The sequence below is a fragment of the Onychostruthus taczanowskii genome, unplaced genomic scaffold, assembly GCF_017590055.1.
Source record: "Onychostruthus taczanowskii isolate IOZ18803 unplaced genomic scaffold, ASM1759005v1 scaffold246, whole genome shotgun sequence".
NCBI lineage: Eukaryota > Metazoa > Chordata > Aves > Passeriformes > Passeridae > Onychostruthus > Onychostruthus taczanowskii.
Genome location: NW_024499752.1, coordinates 154563 through 178498, shown reverse-complemented (window position 1 = coordinate 178498; position 23936 = coordinate 154563). Strand labels below are relative to the sequence as shown.

The 23936-nt window shown below is 58.1% G+C and overlaps 3 protein-coding genes across 13 annotated transcripts; 1 reads left to right on the top strand and 2 right to left on the bottom strand.

Annotated features, from left to right (window-relative positions):
* Positions 1-680: 680 nt before the first annotated feature.
* CEND1 (cell cycle exit and neuronal differentiation 1) lies at positions 681-10945 on the bottom strand. Of its 3 annotated transcripts, none has more exons than XM_041406258.1 (2): positions 10905-10945; positions 681-1570 (listed from the first exon to the last, which is right to left on the bottom strand). In XM_041406258.1, exon 2 carries the CDS (start codon positions 1402-1404, stop codon positions 1012-1014), a length of 393 nt encoding a protein of 130 aa, XP_041262192.1. In that variant the 5' UTR covers positions 1405-1570; positions 10905-10945; the 3' UTR covers positions 681-1011. The 3 variants fall into 3 exon arrangements, with proteins under 3 accessions (XP_041262192.1, XP_041262191.1, XP_041262190.1); XM_041406257.1 differs by having other exon boundaries at positions 10783-10926; XM_041406256.1 differs by lacking the exon at positions 10905-10945 and having other exon boundaries at positions 681-1414; positions 1553-1566.
* Positions 10317-18391, top strand: LOC121336803 (NACHT, LRR and PYD domains-containing protein 12-like). Of its 2 annotated transcripts, XM_041406252.1 has the most exons (8): positions 10317-10509; positions 13680-13844; positions 14527-16219; positions 16744-16872; positions 17103-17273; positions 17486-17659; positions 17788-17958; positions 18124-18391. In XM_041406252.1, the coding sequence occupies exons 1-8, from the start codon at positions 10317-10319 to the stop codon at positions 18323-18325; spliced, it is 2898 nt and encodes a 965-aa protein (XP_041262186.1). In that variant the 3' UTR covers positions 18326-18391. The 2 variants fall into 2 exon arrangements, with proteins under 2 accessions (XP_041262186.1, XP_041262187.1); XM_041406253.1 differs by lacking the exon at positions 17486-17659.
* On the bottom strand, positions 11038-23872 carry LOC121336802 (scavenger receptor cysteine-rich type 1 protein M130-like). 8 transcript variants are annotated; one of them, XM_041406249.1, is made up of 10 exons: positions 23026-23872; positions 22618-22938; positions 22241-22543; positions 21853-22167; positions 21364-21732; positions 20519-21286; positions 20295-20438; positions 19753-20145; positions 19378-19518; positions 11038-11250 (listed from the first exon to the last, which is right to left on the bottom strand). In XM_041406249.1, the coding sequence occupies exons 1-10, from the start codon at positions 23732-23734 to the stop codon at positions 11180-11182; spliced, it is 3534 nt and encodes a 1177-aa protein (XP_041262183.1). In that variant the 5' UTR covers positions 23735-23872; the 3' UTR covers positions 11038-11179. The 8 variants fall into 8 exon arrangements, with proteins under 8 accessions (XP_041262183.1, XP_041262181.1, XP_041262182.1 ...); XM_041406247.1 differs by lacking the exon at positions 11038-11250 and adding an exon at positions 18876-19164; XM_041406248.1 differs by lacking the exon at positions 11038-11250 and adding an exon at positions 18876-19161.
* Positions 23873-23936: the final 64 nt, after the last annotated feature.

Below are 23936 nucleotides of genomic sequence, written 5' to 3'. Positions count from 1 at the left end.
TGCTGAGAGACCACAGACTTCAGTGGGGAAAACTTCAGTGAAAGGCCTTATCCAAAGCCCAAAGAAATGAACACCAATAGTCCAGCCAACCTCAAGGGAGCTTGGTCTGAGCCCACAGCACCCTGCAAAGCCCAGCCTAACTTTAGGAAATACTAGATCCAAAACAAAGTCTCTCTATTCCAAACGCTGCCCACGTGACCCTGGCGAGCCCTGGGATCCTGAAGGCTGCAATGGGACTTCTCTGGGCCACAGCACAGCCCTCTGGTCACTGTCCCGCTGGCAGCTCAGCCAGAAGAGTGACCTGATGTGACATCCCAGGCTCACACTCGGCTCTGCCGCACCGCAGCTGCCCTGGTTCCTCCGGAGCACTTCCCAGGCGGGGGTTCCAAGGTGGGATGACGAGGGGCAGATACACAGACACCGACTAGGGATCGCCTGTGGCTGTTGGGTCAGGGAGCTGCCCCTTCCCTGCCACTGCCCCTGCACTTCCCTTGTCCCAGGGGGCTGGAGAAACACCCCCAGCCCAGCGTGACAGGCAAGCCAGGCCTTAGCACTCCCCTTCCATCTTCTTTACCACAGCCCAAGTTAAAACAGAACCAAACAGAAACCAAAACACAAACTGGGACTCCGAATGGGACGTAGAACACTTTGGACTTGAAAACGGGACTGCAGGGTGGGGGAGGAGGGGTGTCTCCCAGGGAGGACAGCAGGGGAGGGGAGGGGACACCGTCATTTACACCGATCAGGAGAAGCTGTAATCTATACACAGCGGTATAAGCCACGATATATTACATGAAAGAACACACTGAGTGCATGGAGTTACCCACAGCGGGTCAGACTGGCACAGTTGTCTTGAACAAGACCCTGGAGTTGCAGTTGGTGTTTGTTGTTGACCTATCTAGCTCGCTCTCTCTATATATATAGCTATGTATAGAATTTCTCTGCATGCATTTGTCTCAAAAGGAGCTGTACAGCTGGGCTGGGTTTCTCATCCCCACCCCGTCTCCGTCTTCATTTTTTCCGGGCTAGGAATGCCACTCCCACAATCACAGCCAGCGCGGCCACCGCCACTCCTCCGACGATGATCAAGGGCTTCATGTTGTCGAAGAAGCTGCCCGGGGACTCCTCGGAGCTGTTTCCCTTGTGGTCAGAGTCAGGGGACTGCCCGCTGGCCTCCTGCGTCTCCGTGGCGGCGGGGCTGGGTTTCAGGTTGCTGTGGTTGTTGGCGATGGCGGCGTCACCTCCCGCCTTCTTGGCGGCCGTGGCAGGAGCAGGCTGCTCTTTGGGAGCCTCCTTCTTGTCTGCATTCGTGGCAGGCCCGGGGTTGGGTTTTTCCGGCTTCCCGGAGCTGGCGGCCTTGGCGTCGGGTTTGTTTCCGCTTCGGACGTTGCCTTTGGAATCCATCCTAGGGGTGCTGTGGGCAGCGATGGATACGTGGGGCTATCCCAGCTCTTCTCCCTCGCCCGGCTGCTGCAGGAAGCAGAGGAGCCACCCGAGCTCAAGGCCTGGGAGAGGTTGTCTTGGGATGCTTGTTACGCTGGCAGTGTCCTACCTGGACATGGTACAGCACCTGGAGCGGGAAGCAGAACAAGGAGAGGTGAGTGACAGGACAGAGCAAGCCGGTGTTGCTCTGCCTGGAGGTGACAGAGGAGGACAGAAAGGAAGACTGGAAAACTGTCAGCTCCTTCTTTCAGAACTGTGAACTCCATTCAAAGCATTTACTACAGGCTCTGTGCCTGTAACAATCACAGAAGCAGAGAGCAGCCTGGGTTGGAAGGGACCTTAAAACTCACCTTGATCATGCCACAGGCAGGGACACCTTCCACTGGATCAGAGGGCTCCAAGCCCTGCACAGCCTGGCCTTGGGCACTTCCAGGGATGGGGCAGCCACAGCTTCTCTGGTCAATGTGTGCCAGGGCCTCAGCACCCCCACAGGGAAGGATTTTTTTCATAATATCAAACAGGAACATCAAACAAGTTGGACTGACTGTCACCTATGGCTGCCACATCTGGGCATCCGTAGTCCAAGTCCATCCTGGCTGTGCGTGTGAGGCCATTTGTCAGTGGTGACAAACTCACATCCAACCAAATAAGCCTTACCTTGCCTTTGCTCACCCTTCCAGTTCCTTCTGGGTAAGGAGAGAACACTTTGTTCCATGGGCAAACAGATGGATAGATCCTCCCTGCCTGTCTCACCCTCCACCCTTCCTTTTGCAGCACTATTCCAAGGTCCATTTAGGAAGGGGTTAAAATGTGATCTCGCGTGATACTCTCCCTCCAGACGGGTACTGCAGGAAAACCAGCATTAGTTTCTCAATACTCACAGGTACCAGGGATAAAAGGATTATTTCTGCCAGCCTTTTGGTGGAGCAACAGCAAAACAAAGTGCCAGATCCTCAGCTGGTGAAAAACAGAGAACTGACTGCATGGATTTACTGCAGAGACGGATCTCTTGGTGACAGAGACCTCTCACTCCTGTCATCTCCTTTCAGGGTTTGCTGGACTTGCCCATGGAGCCAAACAGGATGCTGGTGATCAGCTGGGGCTATCTTCCTCAGGGAAGTGGTGAACAGCACAGGAATTCAGCAAAGGGACAAAGTGGCCTTTGAGGGGATGAAAAACTACCACAACAACCTCACCCCACAAAGCTGGCAGAGCAGGGTGAGCTGAGGATGGAGCTCCTGAGGCTGCACTTCCATGTGATGGGAGGAGAGGACAATGCACCAGGCATTTTGCCAGCAGGCTCTGGCAGTTCAGCACCACATCAGCTCCGAGCTCGGGAAATAAAGAGTAACCAGGAGGCAGCGTGGGATCCGGGCTGCCGGCATTGCTGGCTCCCTGCTGACCTTCAGGGCTGCCAGGAGCTTTCTGCCTGCTAAGTGAAATCAGAGCTCATTGTCTGCATCGAGGGCTGAAGAGGCTCCTCAAAAACCTCAGCCAGCAAAGGTTCCTTCCACGGCGGCTCAGAGGGCAGATCACTCCTCTAATGACAGGAACAAAGTCCCAGGACTGCAGCAATGATCTGTGCTGCTGACTCTTCTGGGAAAGAGGCTGATAAACATGGGGCTTTCATCCCCATTTAGGCAGAAATGGAGGAAATCTCACAGAAATGACAGGTTTTGGACCAGAGCAAAGCTGAGCAACACCTAATGGCTCCTAAGTATAAGATGGAAACACCTCCCACTCCTGCTCTCCCTTGCCAGCCATTGCTTGGTGGCCACCAGCTGCTCCAGTGCCAGTCAGCTAGAGCAGACTGAGGGAACTGCAGCACCAAAATCATGGAATTCCACAACTCTCACAGAATATCCTAAGTTGGAAGGGACCCACAAGGATCTTCCAGCCCAGCTCCTCACGCTGCACTAGGCTTGGTGACCATAAAATCCCATATTTCTCATTGACTGCAGCTGGACAGTGCTTGCATTCCCTAGTTTGGGAAACTAAACCCTTTTGGAAAAGGAACTTTCCTTTTGGAAAGCCCAAACTGTGCCTCTCTCACGGCTTGCTGAGTGTGTATCAGACACTTGGGCGTCCTGTACCACACAAACACCACCCCAGATGCTCACCCAGCTTCAGACCCTGCTGTGGCTTGAGGCGTGGGAGGGAAACAAGGGCCTGGCCAAGTGCAAGAATATTTTCCTCTCAGTGCCCATTCTGTAATATTTCTGTAGATATCACCTGCCTCACCTTTTCCTGTGCTTCCAGAGAGCATCCATACTGCTCTGTCAGCACAAGTCCTACATAAATCCAGAGCTGAGGCTGCACACAGTCACTCCCAGGAATCTGCTCCTCTGGTTTGGGACCAATTTATCCTTTTTTGTTTTTGTTTTTTTTTCAATCTGGTACAATGAGACACAAAAAAATATTAAGTGGAGCTCACAAGAGAAGGTGGCTCACAGGTTAAAGCAGGGAGGGTCGGATTAATCGTGGCATAAATATTAATTTACCTGCTTTGTCACTTTGATATCAGTTAACTGGGCCACTCACACATTCTGATATTTGTGTGGCTACAGCACATGGACCAAGCATTAAACTTCTGCCCTTTCCCTAGGAAAATCGTGTGCAGCCTGTGGAGATCATGAGGTAAATCAGAGAGGGAAAACCCACCTTCTTGCTGAGAAATGGGGACCCTGCACAGCCCAGGCACCTCAAAGTTTATCCACACCCCTCACTGCTCCAGATTCCTGGGGGCACAAAAGCTGGTTTTGCTTGGAGCCATGGAGCCAGGAGCTTTGTCCTGCCCCATGCCCTGCATTTCCACAAACAGAATTTCCTGATTCTAAGTGCATTTCCACTAAAAGCAACACAAACCCATCACACAGCTTAGAAAAGGTTTTAAAAGATGTAGAAACCAAACTAAGCCAAAAATCAATATCAGCTGTTCCTAAGCGGCCACATAAAAGGGCTTTTGTCTGTGGTTTTCCATCACTGCAAGTAGCCACAGGATCACCCAGCACCTCTCCAGACCCTCTGGCCTGGCTCCTGGGTACCCTTAGCAGAACATCCTCTTCCATCCTAGTACTTAACCCTCTTCAGTGTGCTCTTAGCTCCCTACCTTGGGAATCATCTCTCCTCTCCGTCTTGTACTTCCAAGGGCATGACCATGGGCTCATCTTTAAGCACCTCTGTCTCCCCCAGACTGAAGAAAGAAGTGCTTTCCTCACTTCCAAAAACTAAGCCTGCATATGAGGGTTCCCCCATTCCTTTGTCTCCTCTTCTTCCCTCATTCCATCACACCAAGTTTTTCTCTAATGACACATTTTCCTACCTTTGCTTTCTTCTTTATAGCTCCTCACATCTTTTTATTCCTCCCTTTTCTCTTGTCAGCTGCTGTCTCTGGCTGTCTACCCTTCCTCCCCCTTCCAGCTCCCTCTCTGCCTCCTACACAGGCAGCAGCACTTGGGAATAAGATTTTGTGGGAGACAGGCTTCATTCCCTCCCTTTTCCCTTCTCCTTGCTATTTCTGTTTAACAATCAGTGCCCTTTCTGGAAGGTTCTCATTGCCAGCAGCTAACCACCTCTCTCCCAGGCTGGGAAGAGGGAGCTGGCATAATAAAACCAGGGATGATCAAGGAGAAAAAGGAAAAGGAAAACCTTCCAAATTGCTGCTGCAAAGGTCGGCACACAAACGCCACAGCTCCCCTGGGATGCTCTCAAGGTCAGTGCAGTCGGACTCACCCAGCGCAACAAGCTGCCCTCCACTGGAGCAACAGGCCAGCAGAGGAGCAGCTTCCCTTGGCTCCCTGAAGGGCACTTCTGCTGCCTCAAATCCCAGCAAATCACCAAACACATCTATTCATCTGTCTCCTGCGTGCACAGATGAAAGCTGCATCAATCCTGAACCGAGCGCAGCGGATGAGTCATTGCGAAGCTGAGCCACAGCACAGCTCCATCAGCACGGCCCCTTCCCCCTGCAGGGACCAGCCCCATCCCAGCTCCAAACCTGAGCCACAGCACAGCTCCATCAGCACGGCCCCTTCCCCCTGCAGGGACCAGCCCCATCCCAGCTCCAAATCCTCTCATCCTCCCCTGCTGCTTCCATTTGGAAGGGAAAGTCAGTCACTTTGTTGCTCCAGGGTGTGGGTCTGGGGTGCAGTGGGAAGCTCATCCACAGGGTTTTTCCCTCTGTCAGGTTCTTGACTGCCACACTGAGACGGGCAGCAAGGAAGGATTTAACAGCACAGTGGGGTTATGTATCAGGATTTATCCTGCAATAAAGGTCCATCCCTACACTCCAGGTGTCTTCCAGTTGGAAACATCCATCCTGGAAACAGCTACTGACCATATATGACCTGGAGCAATGCTGTGCAGAAAAAGCCGGAGATGGCAGGAAACACCTTGTCTTCAAATACTCCCCTCATCCCCTAATCTCCTCTTCCATTCTTTGTCATTCCTGCCTGTGTGGAAGAAAGGCACTCATCCCCTTGTGCACAGGACAGACAGACCCTTGCTCCCCCTAAGGAAGCAGCAGTTGGCACCAAAGGTGACTCTGGCGCAGTGGAGGGAGCTCCTTTCCCAGCACTCTCACCATCCCACTCTCTTCCACCTTCTCATCTAACCCCTAAGGAATGCAGCTTGGACCACCCTGTCCTTTGGGATGTGTCCTCAGGGGTCTGTGCCTGTCCCCTCTGTCACACGTGGAGTGATCTGTCAGGGCTGGAAGGATTTGTACTCAATCCCCTTCTGCAACTGAGCAGCATTCCCAGTGCCTCAACTCCCCATTCCCAATGGGGAAAACCAGCATTTCTCCCTTTCTCTGAGCTGCTGGGGGAATAAATGCCAAGCAAGCACCCAGGAGAAGGTCGCCAGAGTAGTGACTAAGCCATTCCCCATGCCCAAGAAGTGCAGTGAAGATGGATGAGGTAATGCACCGCCTCTGATATTACCATAAATATTAAAGCAGCTTTACATAAGGAGCTTGTGTTCTCTCAGCTGCCATGAGCAGCTCCCCAAGGAGGATTTTTAGCTCCCTTCCAGGCTATTTCAGCCCCCAGCTCCTGACGCAACGCGGGACAAACGTGACACAACGCGACGCAAACCCCACGCCAGCAGAGTCACTTGTCACAGACGCTTCTAAACGGCCTCAGTGCTGCACAGCCAGGGACAGACTGTACAGGAGCCTGCTGTGCTTCCCAGCCCTCCCAAATCCAACCCTCAGAGACAGCAGCACCAAGTCACAGCGAACACTGGTGACCCACTTCACTCTGATGAGATATTTATGAATCCTTTTCCCAATCTGTTGTTTGTTACTCTCCACGTCCCTCCCCCATCCCTGGATTAAACATTTCCCTCTCAAACAAGCCCTTTGAATCTTGTTATGGAGAGTGTCAGATGCTGGAAGTATTTTAGCAGTGGCAGCAGCCTCAAATCGCTGCCACGCAGGGAGATCTGCCAGACAAGCTCTGCTCCATGGCTGCGGCAATTCCTGCAGCTGCTCCAAGCCCCAGCATGCTCCTCACTGGTCCAGCTGGTGCTGACAGTGACCAAAAATCTGTACCCACCACCCCCACAGCCCCCAGACCACGGCCAGGACCTTCCTTCTCACTCCCAGTGCCACCAAGCCACGTTCCCTCTCTCCAGGCTGGGCAAGACATCCACACTCAGAGCCTGGGTTGTACCTGGCACCAAGGTGAGGTGTGGGAACAGGATGGGTTCCTGTAGCCCAGTAAAGGCAGCTTTGCCCTCCATTTGCAAAGGGAAGGGCTCTGGGATGCAGACCCTGGGCCAGCAGCTGCACAGAGGTGTGACACCATTGCCAGTGTCCTCTCCGGAGGCTGCCCAGCTATGCTGCCCACACAGGTGACACAGCACTTCAGCCTCCCCACCAGAAGGAGCCCAGGAACAGGACATACATGGTCTTTTCCTACACCACAACCTCTGCAGATGACAAGCTCTGAGCCGAGCATCACCTCTGCAAGCCACACACATCCTGTCCCCAAAGAGCTCCTGGGATGGACGTGGCAGACATTTTATTCTCTGAGAGATGGAGGCAGCATTGCAGACACACCACACTCCTGCCAGGGGCTCAACCTGTGCTCTTTCGGAGGGGTTAAACCCCAAACACAGCTCCAACCTGCCCTGGTAAGACACCCTGTCTGTACACAGCCATGTGCACAGCAAAAACCAGGCACTGCCAAGCAGCCGTGGGAGAGAGGAGATTTTGTCTCCAGCCACGTGCTCCGACTGACTCCCTGGGGGTGGGCACTGAGTCACAGCTGGCACTGCCCTGGCCCGCTCTCAGCAGGAGAAGTCACACCTGGCAAGGCCCCTCAAGTGCCACCAGCCTCCCCCATACAGTTTGCACTCTCAGACACACCTTACAGCAAAATAATTTCTAGAATACAACAGAATCTGGAAATACGTAGCTGAGGTTGCGTTGGAAATACCCTGCTGCAAAAAGCCTGGCTCCTCAGGGTCCCAACACAGTCCCCAAGCCCCTAAAACAGAGTTCAGAGCACCTCAATCTGCTGTGCTAATCTCACTTTAATCTCGGGTTTGAACCCCCCTCAGACACAAAATCAAACACTCTTTTCCCCTGTACAGTTTAATTTTTTGTAGCAGAGCAAAACTGCAGCTCTTACCCTTCAAAAACCACGAGGTCTTGAGCCTCTTCCTGGCAGAGCTGGGCATCCCTCACCCCAAGACAGAAATTCAGGGCACAAAGGAAAGGCTGCTCAGCCAGGATGACTTTTTTTTCCCATGGCAGCTATTTGTCAGGACAGTGGATCAAACAGTGGAGCAATAATGGGGAACACTTTGGGAGACACCACAGCAACAGGAATCCTGGAGCCTTAACCCATGAGTGACACCACAGGGATCTGGGTGCACCCTGAACCCTACTCTGGAAAACTCCTCCTGTTTAGACTTTTGCAAACACACTCAGTTTGTTTCTTTATAATGTTTTTCCAGCCCTCCAAGAGCCAAAAATTCAATTCCAGCAACACCCTGGCTGGGGCCATGGGGCTTGTCTTGGTTCCCTGCTCAGTTCTGGGCCGTGGTGCCAGCTCAGGGATAATGTGACAGGGTCAGCAAACATTCCCTGCCTCTTGGAAAATGGTGAACACTCATTCCCTCCCACCACAAAGCCCTGCTCCTTACCCCGGGCCTGCCAGCACTTGGGAAAAGCCTTTGGGAAGAAGGCAGATGCTTCCAAATTGGGGTGCTGCTCCCCAAGCGGCCATGAGCCAGTCCCCAGCTTCAGGAGGCTGATCCCCTTTCTGACAGATCTTGCTATTAAGGCATCTTCCTCCCAGTCTTGTATCCCAAATTCAATATCCATAAGCAAAAAAGGATGGGGGATATATGTGACACAGTGAAATAGCCCCAACCACTGCAGGAAGCAGCAGCAAATTCAACATCCCTCCCCAGTTGATGGGCATCCTAAATCCATCCCTTCTGCCTGATGCAGCATCACCCCCTTTGTGGCCCAGCTGAGGGCAGCAGAAAGATTCTGGAAGCAATTCCTCACATGCAGAGCTGGGTCTGGAACCTGGCAGCCCCTGGGATCTGCAGGCATCAGCCTGAAAACTGTTGCTCTGCAGCTGAAATCTAAGAAGCCACTGCAGGCAGACAAGAGGCCAATTCCACACGAGGCAGTGACCTTCCAGGGAGGCTCCCACACTCTCTGGCGTAAAACCCACCCCTTACCTTGTGCAGTAACACCAGGCACTCTCTGTCCCAGCAGAAAGCTGGAAAGCATCTGAGGAAGGATGGCCAAAGCTCCTTCAGCGTGGAAATCCCTGCTCAGGGAGCTCCATCCCTCCCTCCACCCCGTCTGCCAGCCCTGACACCTGATCCAGGATGGGGACAGTGTGCCAGGGTGTTCTCCAGCCCCGCATCCCAGCAGCCTGCCAGGGGAGGGGACGGATGCAGCGGGATGAAAATGCACTTTTAGGGGAGAATTGGGATTTCTTTCCCCACCCGACTACAATATCATAGGGTTAGATGTTGGTGTTGGGCACTGTGGCTGAGAAAGGACAGATGGAAAACACTGAAGGTCAAACCTGTGAAGGTCAGACTTTTGGAGGTCAGTCCTGAGATGGAGCAGGGAGCTTAATCTGGCATAGTCCATCCTCCCTCTCCTGACGGCATCCTGCCCAAGCCCCACCCAGGAAAACGGGGCTGCGGCATGGAGGTTTCCTCCTCTTGTCCCAATGCCCAATTTCTGCCAGCCTGACCTCGATTCCATTTTAAAAATCCTCTTCTTTCCCCCTTTGCACCTCCCCAGAAGCCACCAGAGGGACAGAGAAGTAAACAGGATCAAATCAACAGGTCCCTACCAGCACACATCACAGGGATGCACATGGATGTGCAGAGAGCAGGGACATCAGACTGAAGAGCTTGAGATATTCCCAAAGCATTCCCTCCGTGGAAGCACCACCGTGACTCAGGAGGCCTGGTCTGGTATCCCACTCCCTCGGTGCAATATTCTCCTTCAAAACAGGCACTGCTGCTTATGACATCTTTTTCCCTTTTGGGTTTTTTGGGGCAGATTTCCCTTTGTGAGCTCCTCTCCGGTGCAAGCCCAGGGTCAAATACAAGGGGAAGAATACACCCCCTGATTGATATCAAATTCTCCCTGCCCTACAAACAACCCCCTTTCCCGGGAAAAGGTGAAGGCTGAACCAAGCCGGCTGTTCCTGCTTCCCTCCTGCCTCAGCACTGACAGAACTAAACAGAGTCATTAAACCCATCCAGGCAGAGCAAAAGGCAAACAAATCCCACTGTCCGTGCAGATGGGAGGGGAAAAGCAGCTGGAAAAGCGCTCAAAACCTTTCGGGGAGGTGCGGCAGGCGGGATGCCGGAGGAGCTCAGCGCGGATGCTGCCTGCCCTCCTCCCTCCCAGCAGCCCTGCTTCCGGCACATGGCCGGCTCCGCTTCCCGGTGCCCGGCGCCCTCCGGCCTCGGGAGCGCTGCTGCGGCATCCAGGGCCTCTCCGCATCCAGGGCCTCTCCGCATCCAGGGCCGGAGCAGGCGAAGGGCTCGGCTCGGCACAGCCCGCGGAGGCTGCAGGTACGTGCAGGAAGCTGCGGGCAGGAAGCGGGCAGGAGGCAGCCGTGCATTTGCAGCAACACCTTCTGTGCCTGCCTGACCTTCAGGGAGCACAGCGTGGGAACCGGGACGGGAAGGGAGCCTCCCGGGGCCGGCCGTCCTCACCGTGCTCCTTGTTTGGGGACAAAAAGGCTCTTCAAAAAGGCTCTTTTTGCCTGGGGGGGAAGCTGTGGGCTGCCGGCTCCGGAGGCAGCGGGCACGGCAGCCCCGGCCTCCATCCCGGTGCTCACTCACCTTGGGCAGGTGGCTCCACGTCCCCGTGTCTCCTTGTCACCCTGCGCAGGACATCCGCACGTCCCGGAGCTGGGAGCCCCGGCCCTTGCACCCCGCGCCCCCATCCCAGCGGCATCCCTTACCTCTGTCCTCCGGCCGGACGAGTCACACCTTGGGAGCTGGCTCTTGCGCAGAGAGGAGGGAGGGAGGCAGGCAGAGGGGGGGGAAACTTGGGAGTTTCCCACAATGCACCTCTGCAGACTGCATGAAGATGGAGAGCAGGGAGGGGGGGAGAGGGCGCTCCAATCCAGAGGGAAGGGCTGGGATCTGGAGGGGCAGGGTGCCAAGGGAGGGTGCAGGGTGGTACAGGCAGCCCAGCTGCATCTCCACATCCTCTGTCACTTGGGGCTGAGCTGGCTCAGCAGTTCAGGGCTGTCCCTGCGGCACTGACCCCTCTGCTGCTCCGTCTGTTTCTCCTCCAAATCCTGCCTGGATTTGCAGCAATTACTACAGCAACAAAATGGGGAGGACACACTTGGAAAAATACCTGGGAGCAGGCCAGCCTGATAAATTGGGATGCCTCTGTGTAGACCACAGGCAAAAGGAGTATGAGCCTCTCCCCGCCAGAATTTCCAACTGAGATGATCCCTGGCAGTCAGTTAAGGAATGTAAAACTGACTTGCCAAGGAGACACTCTGCACAGTGCAGGGAGGACACTGAATGCTGCACCTTGGGGATAGTTCTGTGCCAGCTCTGCTTCCCTTCTCCCCAGACTGCTCCTTGTTTGACACCCCTTCCCAGACCAGAGCCGGGCACACAGCCCGGTCCCACTGCAGAGCGCTGTCAGCCAGCCAGGCACTGCCAGACACAGCCACCTCATCCTCATCCTCTTCCTCCCCCTCATCCTCACCAGCTAAAAGCCAAGAGCCCTCTCTGTTACAGCCTCACCTCTACAACCAGGCACAGGGCTCAAATTCCCATCCCTGTGTCACTTCCTGCTTGTATCCCAGACCTCAGCAGGTTCTGGGATTGTCTGGAGCTCTTTTTGCCCTTATTTCAGAGGAAATCGGGTTGTGTGTTAATTGCCCATCTGCCTTCATCAGTTACTTGGGACCCACCAGTGCCCAGCCAGGTGCATGTCATGTCTAAAAAATACTCAGGTTGATTAAATCCTACTGCAAAGACAAATCCTGCCTGTGTTTGAAGAGAGCTGCAGAATGAGGGGCTGGATGCAAGAACCTAAATCTCCCAGGACATGCTGTGCTTCCAGGGCCTGCTTTGGGATGCAGCTACCCACACCCCCTCGGGGCAGGGATGAGCAAGGTTATTCCTTCTGTAGTCGGTGGCTCCAGGAGCCAGCTCGGCTCAGACAGGCTGGCACGGCCAGGATTAGCTGTGGCTGATGCTGATGTACCCGCTGTTCCCTGTCTGGTCCTGCCCCCAGCAGCGCCAGCACTCCCTGCTCTTTCAGAGACTTGTGCCAGGCACACCCAGGACCTTTCCATGGCTCCAAACAGCTGCTTTCCCTTCCTAACGCCTCCCAAATCTGCTGATCTACTGACAGCAGCAGACAGGCTGAATTCCTGCAAAGCTGGTGGAAATCCACAGTTTAATGCAGGTGATACCCCCAAACTGCTTCTTCCCTAGCAAAATCTCTTTGCTACTTCTGTATCAAGCAGGAATATCCTCAAGGTGGCAGGAGGAGGGAGGGAGCCTCCTGCAAGTGGGAACCCCTGGGTCTTGTCCCCAGAGCCTGGATGAGGGGTTCCAGCAGCGGTTTCCTTATGTTCACACACTCTGCCTCTGCCTTAGGAGATAAACAGCCCCACGTGATGCTCTCACACCCCTCAGACCGGAATTTACGTTGTATTTAAATTCTGAATGTAAACTTTTTTTTTTTTTTTTTTAACTGGGGTAGGAAAAAGGGAAGTGAAGGAAAAGCTGTGAAAACAATGCACTTCCCCCATCTCCCCGTGGCAGAGTCACATCCCCCCTAACGCAGCGCGGGCACAGCAAGAGCAGCCCTGGCTGAGACACAGCAAGGTGAAAATGGCTTTTTCAAGGTCAGAAGGAGTGGGAATCCTTTAGAAACGGTGCTGCTGGATTTGCCCCCTCCCCCTCAGCTCACAGCACCTCCCAGGAGGAGTTAGCAGGGATAAGGACAGCCCTGGCTCCTGGGGAGCTCCCGCTGCAAAACCCACAGGGGAATGTTGGTGGCAGCAGCATCCAGGGGAAGGAGCATAGGATCATGGAATTGTTCGAGCCCTCTGAGGTTATCAGGACCAAACATTCCCCAGCACTGCCCAAGGCCATCACTATCCCTTGTCCCCAAGTGCCACATCCACACAGCCTTTAAATCCCTCCAGGGATGGGGACTCCACCTCTGCCCTGGGCAGCCTATGCCAGGACTGGACAACCCTTTCAGTGAAGGAATTTTCCCCAGTATTCAGCCTAAATCTCCCCTGACACACTTGAGACCATTTCCTTTGGAGAGAAACAGTTATCCCCAGAATTATTTGACATCCTGCAAGCAGGAGGGACAGTGTGCAGTGTGATGTCTGGCTCTGAGCAGGGAAATAAGGAGTCCACAAGGAGTCCTTAAATTCCCAGTGTGCCTTAAAAAACTTCCTTTCTCCCTTTCCCACTATCCCTCACAGGCTGCTTTGCTAAACACATCATCCTCTTTTTGGTTTTTTGGGTTTTTTTTGGTTTGTTTGTTTTTTTTTCCATCATGGAAAGAAAATCATCACTCACAGAAAATAAAATCATCGAGAGGGTTACCCCCTGCTAATCCAGACACAGGTGCCCTGTGCATAAACTGGAGCAGGCAAACCAGGAGAGCAGGTCACAGCACAAGCTCACACCCCTTTTATTCCTGAGCATCCAAAGATCCTAAATGAGCCTCTCTCCTTTCCTAGAGCCCCATTTACAACCCACCCCACGGCTGGAGGGGGGGGGAAAGGCCACACAGCAGCAAAACCCTGTGGCTGTTTGGGCAGCTCCGTTTGTCCGTACCTCAGACTCCCGGGAAAGCAGAATGAAGGACGTTTCTCACAGTGGAATGACCTGCTGCAGCAGCCAAGGTGGGTTTCCCTGGCAGCAGGAAGTTCCTTGCAGTGAAAATCCAAGCCCTGCTCACCCTGGGGTACTATTAATAGCCTGGAATGCTGAGCAGCCTCACCTGGGGCCTCCCACCACCTGGCATGGGCCTGGGCTCTGAGTTCAGTCCTGGGCACTCCTTGTTGAAGCTGTTCTGGGGACAGGGTCACCAGCTCTGTGCAGGCAGCTCATCCCTGCAGTGAATTACATGGGCTTGTAACCCCTCGATAAAGGCATTGGTTAAAATCACAGAATGGTTTGGGTTGGAAGTGACCTCAAAGCTCACCCAGTGCTCTCAGCGCTTTCCAGCAGCCAGCTGGGCAGGCTCTTTCCTCCTGGGATGGGGATTAAGGATATTTCTGCTGAGGTCTGTGCTCTGGAGCCCAGGGGCAGTGTTTTTGTCCCCTGAAGCATGAGTCAGAGACTGCAGGTAGCCCCAGGCAGTTGCATTTGCTGCCAGGTGGATGAGGATGATAAAACAAGGGTTGATAGATCAGGATCAGGACCTGGAAGAACGCCCAACCTACCAGAGTCCCCAAATCCTCACAAATTGTGTCCTTAGTGCCCCAGCCAGACTTAGGAGAGCACTGAGCATTGAAATAAGTGGCTGCTGGTGTGTGGGGAATGTGTCTGGGCTGGGAACTGACCCTGCTCCTGTCGGCACAGAGCACAGGTGGGACAGCAGAGAGCACACGACCCGGGAGTCCCACCAGGACAGGGAGCTGGGCGCCTGTCCCAGGGAGAGCCCGTCCTTCCACAGCCACTTCACCACCCTGACCATCACCAGGGAGCCTCGGAGCAAGCACGTAGCCAAGGATGGAGCTGTGGGAACCAGCCAGGGATGTACCAGCACCAGCAATGGAGCAGCTGCCACCACCACCACCATGCTGTTTGAACCCAGTGGAGATGGGCAAACCCCGCAGGTCGTGGTGCTGGTGGGGGCCCCAGGGATGGGGAAGACAACGATGGTCAGGAAAATGATGGTGGAGTGGGGAGAAGGAGCACTCCACACGCAGTTTGACTTTGTCTTCTGCATTGACTGCAAAGCCATCGTCCTTCCCATGGAAGCCAGCGTGGCAGACCTGATTTCACGGTGCTGTCCTGGCCTGCGAGTGCCGGCTGGGAAGATCCTGGATGACCAGAAGAAGATCCTGTTCATTTTTGATGGCTTCGAGGCCCTGGGGTTTTCCTTGGTTCAGCCCGAAGCTGAGCTGAGCTCTGACCCCAGGGAGGTGAAGCCACTGGAGCTCACCCTGATGAGCTTGTTGAAGAAGACTTTGCTCCCCAAAGCCTCTTTGCTCATCACCATGAGGCCAACAGCTCTTGGAAGCCTGAGGCAGTGCCTGAAGGGTGAGAGTTACATGGAGATACTGGGGTTTTCAGCAGCCAGGAGGAAGGAGTATTTCCACAAGTATTTTGAGAACCCCAACAAAGCAGACATGGCCTTCAGGTTTGTCAGAGGCAACGAGATCCTCTACAGCTTGTGTGTCATCCCTATCATGAGCTGGACCATCTGCACCATCCTTGAACAAGAGCTTTGTGGGAAGAAAAACCTCCTTGAGTGCTCCAAAACCACCACAGGGATGATGATGTTCTACTTCTCCCAGTTACTGAAACTCAGGGACAGGGACAACCCACAGGTCCTCCAGCAGTTCCTACTCCAGCTTTGCTCCTTGGCTGCCGAGGGTATCTGGAAGCACAAGGTCCTCTTTGAGGAGAAGGAAATCAAGGACTGTGGCTTGGACCAGCCAGGTCTTCTCCCCTACTTCCTCAATGAAAGGATCCCAAGGAAAGGAGAAGACCATGAGAGTGTCTATGCTTTCACCCACCTGCACATCCAGGAGTTTTTTGCAGCAATGTTTTACGTCCTGGAGGATGATGGGGAAACTATCAGCTTGGGGAAGCTTGAGAAGGATGTAAATAAATTATTAGAAAGCTACAACAAGTCCAGAAAGGATTTGAACATAACAGTGCGATTCCTCTTTGGTCTGGTCAGCCAGAAATCCATAGAGTACATGGACAAAACCATTGGGTGCAGAATTTCACCACGAGTCAGGGAAGAGCTGCTGGAGTGGCTTCAGGGGAGGCACAGAGGCCTCTCCCACCCTGGCCAAGCACTGAAGGTTTCGGAGATGGACACTTTCCACTTCTTGTTCGAGATGAACGAGAAGAGCTTTGCACAAAATGCATTGGGTCATTTCACTGACCTGGACCTGCAGGACACCAGGCTGACCCTGTATGACCAGATGGCTCTTTCCTTCTGCATCCAGCACTGGGCTGGGCTGGGCTCCGTCACCCTCCAGGGATGCTCCTTCCACTGGCAGGATCCTGAGGCAGAGCTGGATGTGTTAGTGCCTTGGTAAGTCCTGCTCCTCCTTGCTTTAATGACCCAAAACTGCAAAGATTTCTCTTTCTCTGTCCCAAAGGATGATTCAGCTTCTCCCTCCTGAACACCAGTTTGGCCTTTCCCTGGGTGTTTGGTTCCATAGCATAGGATTTACTTATTCTTGGGGAGAACAAGGAACATGTGGACTCCTCGATCCGCTGCCTGCTGTGGGATTGATGGTGATGGAGTTCTTGGGTCGACCTAGCCAGGCCCACCTGTGCCCAGCCGTCACTCTGGCTTCCCATCGTCCTCCTTCTCCCTCAAAAAGGGAGATCCCTGGTGCTGGAATGTTAAATGCACCCTGTGACTCCCCTTACATCTCCCCCGGTGGCTCCAGCAGCAATGTTTGGGGTCCTTCACTCCTCCAAAGCCACAAAGATCCCTCCAGAGAAGCTGGAGGCTCTGCTCGGGATGGGGGGGTTGTGTGCTGGTGTCAGAACCGGGAGCTGCCAGCACCGCTGAGGGCTGCGTGTGCCCCACGGCTCTGTTCCCTTCAGCTCTGGAGCCTCGGGAGCCGGAGGACATCCCGGTGCTCTCGTCGTGCGGCGGCGGGAGGAGCTGCCCTGCCCCATCCACCTGCTCTGCCGGGCTCTGCGGCACCGGGACAGCGCCCTGCAGGTGCTCCGGTGAGAGACGCGCGCGGAGCCCACACCAGGGCTGGGAGCCGGGGTGTGGGTGGGGACACCCCAACCACAGTGCAGTGGGCGAGTGGGTTGGGCCTGCCCCACTGCTCCCTGCGGACAATGGCAAGCAGCCAGAGGGAAGCCAGGCCCTCCATACCCGTGGGTTTGCTGGGCAGGTGGCAGGCAGGATAGGTGAGGTGTGCTGAGCCCCTGTTCTCCATGCTGTCCCGCAGGCTGCGGTGGTGCCGGCTGTCCGAGAGCTGCTGTGCGGAGCTGGCAGCGCTGCTGGCGGAGCACCCTGGCCTGGCCCAGCTGGAGCTGGCTGACAGCTCGCTGGGTGACAGCGGCGTGCGCCTCCTCTGTGAGGGGCTGCGGAATCCGGGCTGCCGCCTGCGCATCCTGCGGTGAGCACCCCCAGAATCCCTAAGGCATCTCAGACCTGAGAGCTCGGGAGACACTCCAAAGGGTCCCCCCGGGACGGCATCATACCTCTGTCCCACACTTCCAGGCCAAGGAGGGCCAAGGTTATGGCACCAGGGTGGGGACCGCCACCGTGGTGGGATGGCAGTAAGGGCACTCAGGAGGCTCTGAGGATTTTGCTGGGGTTTCCCATCAGGCTGCGGTATTCCCGCATCACCAGTGCCAGCTGCGAGGACCTTGCCTCTGTGCTGGGCACCAACACCTACCTGGAGGAGCTAGATTTGTCCTTCAGCGAGGACCTGCGAGATGCCGGCGTGGAGCTGCTGTGTGAGGGGCTGCAGCACTGTGCCTGCCCGCTACAGACGCTGCGGTAAAGGGGCTGCAGGATGGGCAAGAGCTCCCTCCTTTTTATATAGAGCTTTCTCCTTTCCTTTCTGCTGGAGCAGCTCAGCCGGCAGAGGCCAGAGCCCTCCTTCCCTGTTTCCCTCGCTCCCACAGGCTGGGCAGCTGCCGGCTGTCGGGCGCCTCCTGCACAGCCCTGGCTGCGCGGCTGCTGCAGGGGCCCCGGCTCACCTGCCTGGACCTGAGTGACAACGAGCTGCGAGCCCAGGCCGTCCTGCAGCTCTGCCAGCAGCTCCGGCATGCCGCCTGCCCGCTGAGGAGCCTGGGGTGAGTCGGGGCCCTGCCACGGCCCCTTCCGTGCCCGGCATTCCCGAGCCGGGCAGCGGAGGCCGCGGGACAGGCAGGGCCGCAGCGGCACCGCGGCCGCCTCGGCGCCTCCCTCCCCATGAGCTCCAACACCTTCTCCTCTTCTCCTGCCCCCTCCACGGCCAGGCTGAGCACGGACGGCTTCAGCCGGGCCCTGCTGCAGGAGCTGGACGCCCTCCGGGCCCTGCAGCCCGCCCTGAACATCGGGAACCTCCTGGAGCACGAGGTGCCACAGGCAGGGGCCATGGCCCGGCTGCCCTGCCAGCGCGGGGTGCTGCTGGGGGGCAGGAAGGCGCTGCCCTCCTTCAGAAGACCTCCCATCCTTTAGGAAAAGCCCTTCCAACATCCAGAGCCATTCCCAGACCAGCTCTGAGTGGGGCTGAGCCTGCTCAGCTGAGGAGCACATGGAGCTGGGGGGCAGGAAGGCGCTGCCCTCCTTCAGGAGACCTCCCATCCTTTAGGAAAAGGATGCTTCCAACAACCAGAGCCATTCCCTGCCCAGCTCTGAGTGGGGCTGAGCCTGCCCTACCCACAGGGCACAGGGAGATCCTGCTGTATCTGCCGGGGGGGGATCCGGGTCCTGAGCTCTCCCTTTTCCCCTCGCTGTTGCTGGCAGCAGCTGTGGGCATGTGGCAGTGATAAATAAAGACCTCGCAATGCCAGAAATCTCCTGGATATGGCTGTTACAGCTGTGGGCATGTGGCAGTGATAAATAAAGACCTCGCAATGCCAGAAGTCTCCTGGGCTCTTCCCTCTTCAGCCCACCAATCCCAGGGATGTGGCTGTTGTTCCAGTTCCTGCCTCACATCTCCAAGGAAGGGCTGGTGTACCTGGCATGGAAGTGCCAGCCAAAGAATGAGGTTGCAGGCCTGGGAGTGAGTCTCTGACCAGATTAGGTTTTAATAGGAAAAAAGGGAAATTCACACTGAAACCACAGAAAATCCCTACACAGGAGCTGTTTTCCTGCAGCGCTGGACAGCCAGGGCTGCCCTCTGTGGGCAGAGCCAGCCCTCCCTGGGGACAGGGCCCCACCACACTGCCACACACGTGTCCCCAGCACTGCAACATGGCCAGGACATCCTCATGGCAACGTCCCCAGGGCACTGCTGCCGACATCATCATAGTCCATGTGTTCAGGGAGCTGTTCCGAGGGGTCCCCGGTGGCTGCTGGGGGATTTGGAGGGTCGTAGATCCCAAATTGGGGACAGCACAGAAAGGGGCCAGAGGGGGCAGGCAGCTCCGTGTCCCTCTGACAGACCCCACCTGGGCTCTGACCACAGCACCCATGGATCTGCTGCTGGGGCCCTGCCTGCCCCCACAGCCAAAGCCTGCCATGGAGAGACTCTGCAGAGGGGACAGGGCAGCTGGGAGCCCTCTCACCTGTGGGGAGGAAACAGACCCAGCTCTGCCGTGCCGCTCCCTCGCTGATGTCCCCACTGCTGGCAGCGGGCGGCTCCTGGGGCACATCCAGGACATCGTCGTAGCCATCCGGGGTTCCTTGCTCACGCCAGGCAGGGGGATCTGGGAAGAGCAGAGGGCTCCATGGCAGTGACCAGTAGCCCTGGCAGGCCTCAGCCTGTGCCATCCCCTCCAGCTTTTCCCCTGGGCACGTGCTGGAGGCCCTTGGGTCCCACAGGGAAAGGCGATGTTTCCCTGCACACTAACAAGGGGGGATTTGTCCCCTCAGCCCTCCCCAGGCCGGGTGTGTCCCCTGTCCCCAGCTCTCCCTGCTGGGTTCCTGCCCTGTGGCCCTACCTGGGGCTGCCTCGGTGTCACTCCCCTCCACGCTGTCCCCGCTCGAATACGGCAGCTTCTTCACCCATCCCTCCAACAGGGAACCTGCAGGGCATAAACAGGGACTTGGGGGTGGCCTCGAGTGGCACCGCCGGTGACAGAACCTCACACTACAGAGCAGGGCTGCTCTGGGAGCGAGGGACACCCAGAGCCCATGGCCAGGAGCCGCTGCTGGGCCACCAGGAGCCGCAGCTGCCCTGGGGCTGCCAGGCAGAGCCTTCACTCCGGGCACAGCTGGGGCACAAGGGCTGCACCCACCTGGGGCAGTGGGCACCTCCTGGTACTCGGGCATGGCTTTGTAATCCAGCTCCTCGTAGACAGCGTTGGAGACGGCATCTGCAGCTCGGCCAGGGCCTGGAAGGAGCTGCAGCACTTACCTGGGGCCCTGGGCACTGTGGGTGGCACCGGGATCACCCCATGCCACCTTCTGAGCTGTTCCGCAGGGCAGGGGCTCCTGGAGCCCCAAACCGGATCTGTCCCCAGCCCCACACAGCGGGACCCACCTCGGCGCCGGGCACGGGCACGGCACAGCAGCAGGGCCAGGGCACCCAGGGCCAGGCACAGCAGCGTCCCCAGCACCACGCACAGCACCGTGGGCACAGGCACAGTCCCCAGGGCCACCGCCGGGGCCCTTCTCCTGGGGACACCTGTGGGGACACGGGCAGGCAGTGAGGGCAGGGGGATCCCAGCCAGCCTGCTGGGGGGATGCAGGCACGGGCACAGCTACCTGTGCTGCTGGCACCCTCCGGATATGGGCTGGTGTGTCCCTCAGTGCTGCCATCACCGCCACCCTCACACTCCACATGGGCGTGCCCGCCGGTGCCACAGCTCTGCAAGAGCCAGGGTGCCGAGGGGCAGCCCCAGAGCGAGCGGGCCCCGTCCTCACAGCCCAGCCAGGCCAGCCAGGCGTCGGTCGGCTCCAGGGCGGGGACATCTGAGAGCCGGCCCCGGTGCCCACAGCCCAGCTGGCGGCAGACGGCGGCGGCGGTGCCGGGGCTGGTGCCGCTGGCGCACACGCGGCCCCAGGTGCCGTTGTAGAACAGCTCCAGGAACCCCCGGCAGTTCCCAGGGCCTCCTGCCAGCCGCACGGAGAGCTGCTCTGCAAGGGGGACAGGGGGGTCACGGCACGGCCAGGAACCCCCCGGGGCCTCTGCCGGGCCCTGACCCGGGGCTGCTCGGCACTGACCTGAGCAGACGGCCCCCGCCCCGCCGCCGCGCCCGCACTCGCGCCGTTCCGTGCGCCCGCATTCCCAGAGAGACTCCTCGGAGCCGGAGCAGTCGGGCACGTACGGCCACAGCGGCCCCGTGCCGGCACCGAACCGCGCCCAGCTCGGCACTTCCAGTGCCGTGCCACAGCCCAGCTCCCGGCACACAACGGCCGCGTCCCGCAGCTCCCAGCCTTCCTGGCAGACCGAGCTCCAGCTGCCACCGGAATAGACCTCCACACGCCCGGCACAGCGCCCAGAGCTCCCCACCAGCCTCACCTGCAGGCTGCCTGTGGGCACGGAAGGAATAGGCTGCGCTGGCTGCTTGGGGCACCGGCACTTCACCGGTCCTTCCCGGGACACCCACCTGAACAGACAATATCCAACCCATGAGAGATGCCAGCTGGTGCAGTCTTCATGCCCCGGTAAATACTCCAAAAATATTCCTCAGGTATGGTCCTATTGGTCAGATCAGTTGTCATCCCCTTGATGGTTTCAATCACTTCTTTCATGATGGCCCACTGTGCTTCGTTGAGGTCCCACATGGACACATTACCAAGTACAGCACCACTCTTCTCCAGTCCTCCACAGCCCAGCTTCCAGCACACATTGCTCAAATTCCGTAGGAACAAAACCTCTCCGGGCACACGGCGCCAGTGCCCAGTACTTGTGGACGACTCCAGAAACCCCTCGCACCGGGTCTCACCCTCCACCAGCCGCGGGGACTCCACAGTACCTGTAAAATGGCCCAACTAAGCCCTTCAATAAAAAGTGAGCCTGCCTCATCTCCTACTTTTTCCACTTCTGGCAAGTTCCCAAAAGCCCTTAGGGCTCCTCACACAGGCGCTGTACCCACCTGAGCAGACGACGGCAGCGGCGTTTCCGGGGGCACAGGGGGGCTTGCCCAGCACGGCCACGGGGCACTCGCCCGGGTGCCGCTCGCTCCCGCTGCAGCCGAAGGCGTCCGGCCGCAGCGGCCCCTCCCCGCTGCCGAAGGAGCCTCCCGGGGGCACGCTGAAGGCGCGGCCGCAGCCCAGCTGGCGGCACAGGACGTGCGCATCGGGCAGGTCCCACTCGCTGGCGCACACGGAGCCCCACGTGCCCCTCACTGCCACCTCCACTCGCCCGGAGCATCCCGAGCTGCCGTTCCCCAGGCGGAAGCCCGTGTAGGCTGCGACGGGAGCGGCGGTGAGAGCGCTGATGGCGCAGGGACCCCAACAGCCCCCGGTGTCCCCGGCACTTACAGGAGCAGATGACGCCGCCAGGGCCGCTGCAGGCCTGGCCGTGGGGCGGACCCCGGGCACAGGCACTGAGGAGGGGCTCGGTGCCATTGCACTGGAAGCCCCCGTCCCAGAGCGATCCCGACGCTGCCCCAAAACGGCCACTGCCGGGGATGGCGATCACCTCACCGCAGCCCAGCTCCCTGCACACCACCTGGGCCACCTTCATGTCCACTTGATCCTCACAGACACCGACCCAGGCCCGGCCCTGATGCACCTCCAGCCACCCGGCACAGGCTCCATCGCCACCCACCAGCTGGGAAAAGCCTGTGGGAGCAGTGCAGGGCCGGTGTCAAGGGATGTGCATGAACAGCCTCAATCCCCTCCAGCCCAGCTCCTACCTTGGCAGACAAGGGCAGCCTCCCTGTGATGGAAGCTGCTGTTATAGGGTCCCCAGCCACGGATCTTGCAGTCCCAGAGCGTGGCCTCGTCTCCACTGCAGTCCACCAGGGCCAGGCTGACCAGCCCGTCCCCTGCGCCAAAGGGCTTGAGGATGGAGTAGGCCCGCGAAGCCGAGCCACAGCCCAGCTGCTGGCAAACCACCTCGGCGTCCTCCATGTCCCAGTTGTCGTCTGCCACCGAGCCCCAGTGTCCCTGCAGCTTCACCTCCACCCTCCCGGCACAGGGACTGCCGCCGCCCGCCAGCCTCAGCTCCACGGCATCTGCACAGGGCACCGGCATGGCTCAGACCGGCCCGGGATGCTCCAGCACGAGGTGGCTGTCCCAGCACGGCCAGCGTGTCCCCTCACCTGTGCAGGTCACCCCCACATCCCGCTCGTGGCCGCAGAGATGCCGTCCCCATCCGACGTGCGGACACTGCTCCAGCTCTTCCTCGGTGCCGTTGCAGAAGGGCTGCAGCCAGATCCGCCCGCTGCCCCGCCCGAACGGGGCGTGCAGGGACGCCCTGGCCACCCGGCCGCAGCCCAGCTGCCGGCACACCACCGCGGCCCAGCGAGCTTCCCAGTCGAAGTCGAAGACGCACACGGAGCCCCACTCCCCGCCGTGCTTCACCTCCACGCGGCCGGCACAGCGCCCGCCGCCGCCCACCAGGCGCAGCTGCCCGGAGCCTGCGGCACGGAGGCTGCTGAGCCGGGCCCGCCGCCGCCCGGGCCCCCCTCCCGCCCCCCCGACCCTCACCCGCACACAGCCGCACGCACACGAGCAGCCCCAGCGCCAGCAGCGGCCCCATGGCCACCGGCCCCGAGCCCGCGCAGCCGGGCCACCTCTCGCCAGCGCCCGAGCCCCTGCGCGCAGCAGCACCGGGGCAGCAGCCTTTATCAGGCGCCTCATCTCCCGGCGGCGGGGCCGCGGCCTCCAATAACCTGCTCCGTGCCCAAATATGAGCCTCGCCTGCGCTTCTGCCGTCACACACCTCGCCACAGGGGGCCGGCACCCGGATGCGCCCGGGGGGAGACAGCCCCCCCACAGCACCTGCCCTGGCGGGGGCCCCTCCTGCATCCCCCGGGCCTCCGGCGCCGCTGCTGCAGCCTGCCGAGATGGGCATCACGGGCTGCAGCCCACATCCCAGCAAGAGCGAACGCGGGCCCACCTCGTGGTCGGGCACCTGCAAAGCCCAAAGCCCCCTCCCTCGGAGTGCTCCCCTCCCGGCTGCTCGGAGCCCCCGCGGCGGGCGGCAGCAGCCCCCGGCTCTCGGCGGGGC

Coding starts and splice junctions, on each gene's coding strand:
- LOC121336803 (XM_041406252.1), top strand. CDS start 10,317: ATGCTGCCTGCCCTCCTCCCTCCCAGCAGCCCTGCTTCCGGCACATGG. Junction 13,845..14,526: donor GACCTGCTGCAGCAGCCAAG/GTGGGTTTCCCT, acceptor CTGTCGGCACAG/AGCACAGGTGGGACAGCAGA. Junction 17,660..17,787: donor TGCCCGCTACAGACGCTGCG/GTAAAGGGGCTG, acceptor TCGCTCCCACAG/GCTGGGCAGCTGCCGGCTGT.
- LOC121336802 (XM_041406242.1), bottom strand. CDS start 23,734: ATGCAGGAGGGGCCCCCGCCAGGGCAGGTGCTGTGGGGGGGCTGTCTC. Junction 21,733..21,852: donor CGCTGCCGTCGTCTGCTCAG/GTGGGTACAGCG, acceptor GCCATTTTACAG/GTACTGTGGAGTCCCCGCGG. Junction 19,519..19,752: donor TGACACCGAGGCAGCCCCAG/GTAGGGCCACAG, acceptor TGCTCTTCCCAG/ATCCCCCTGCCTGGCGTGAG.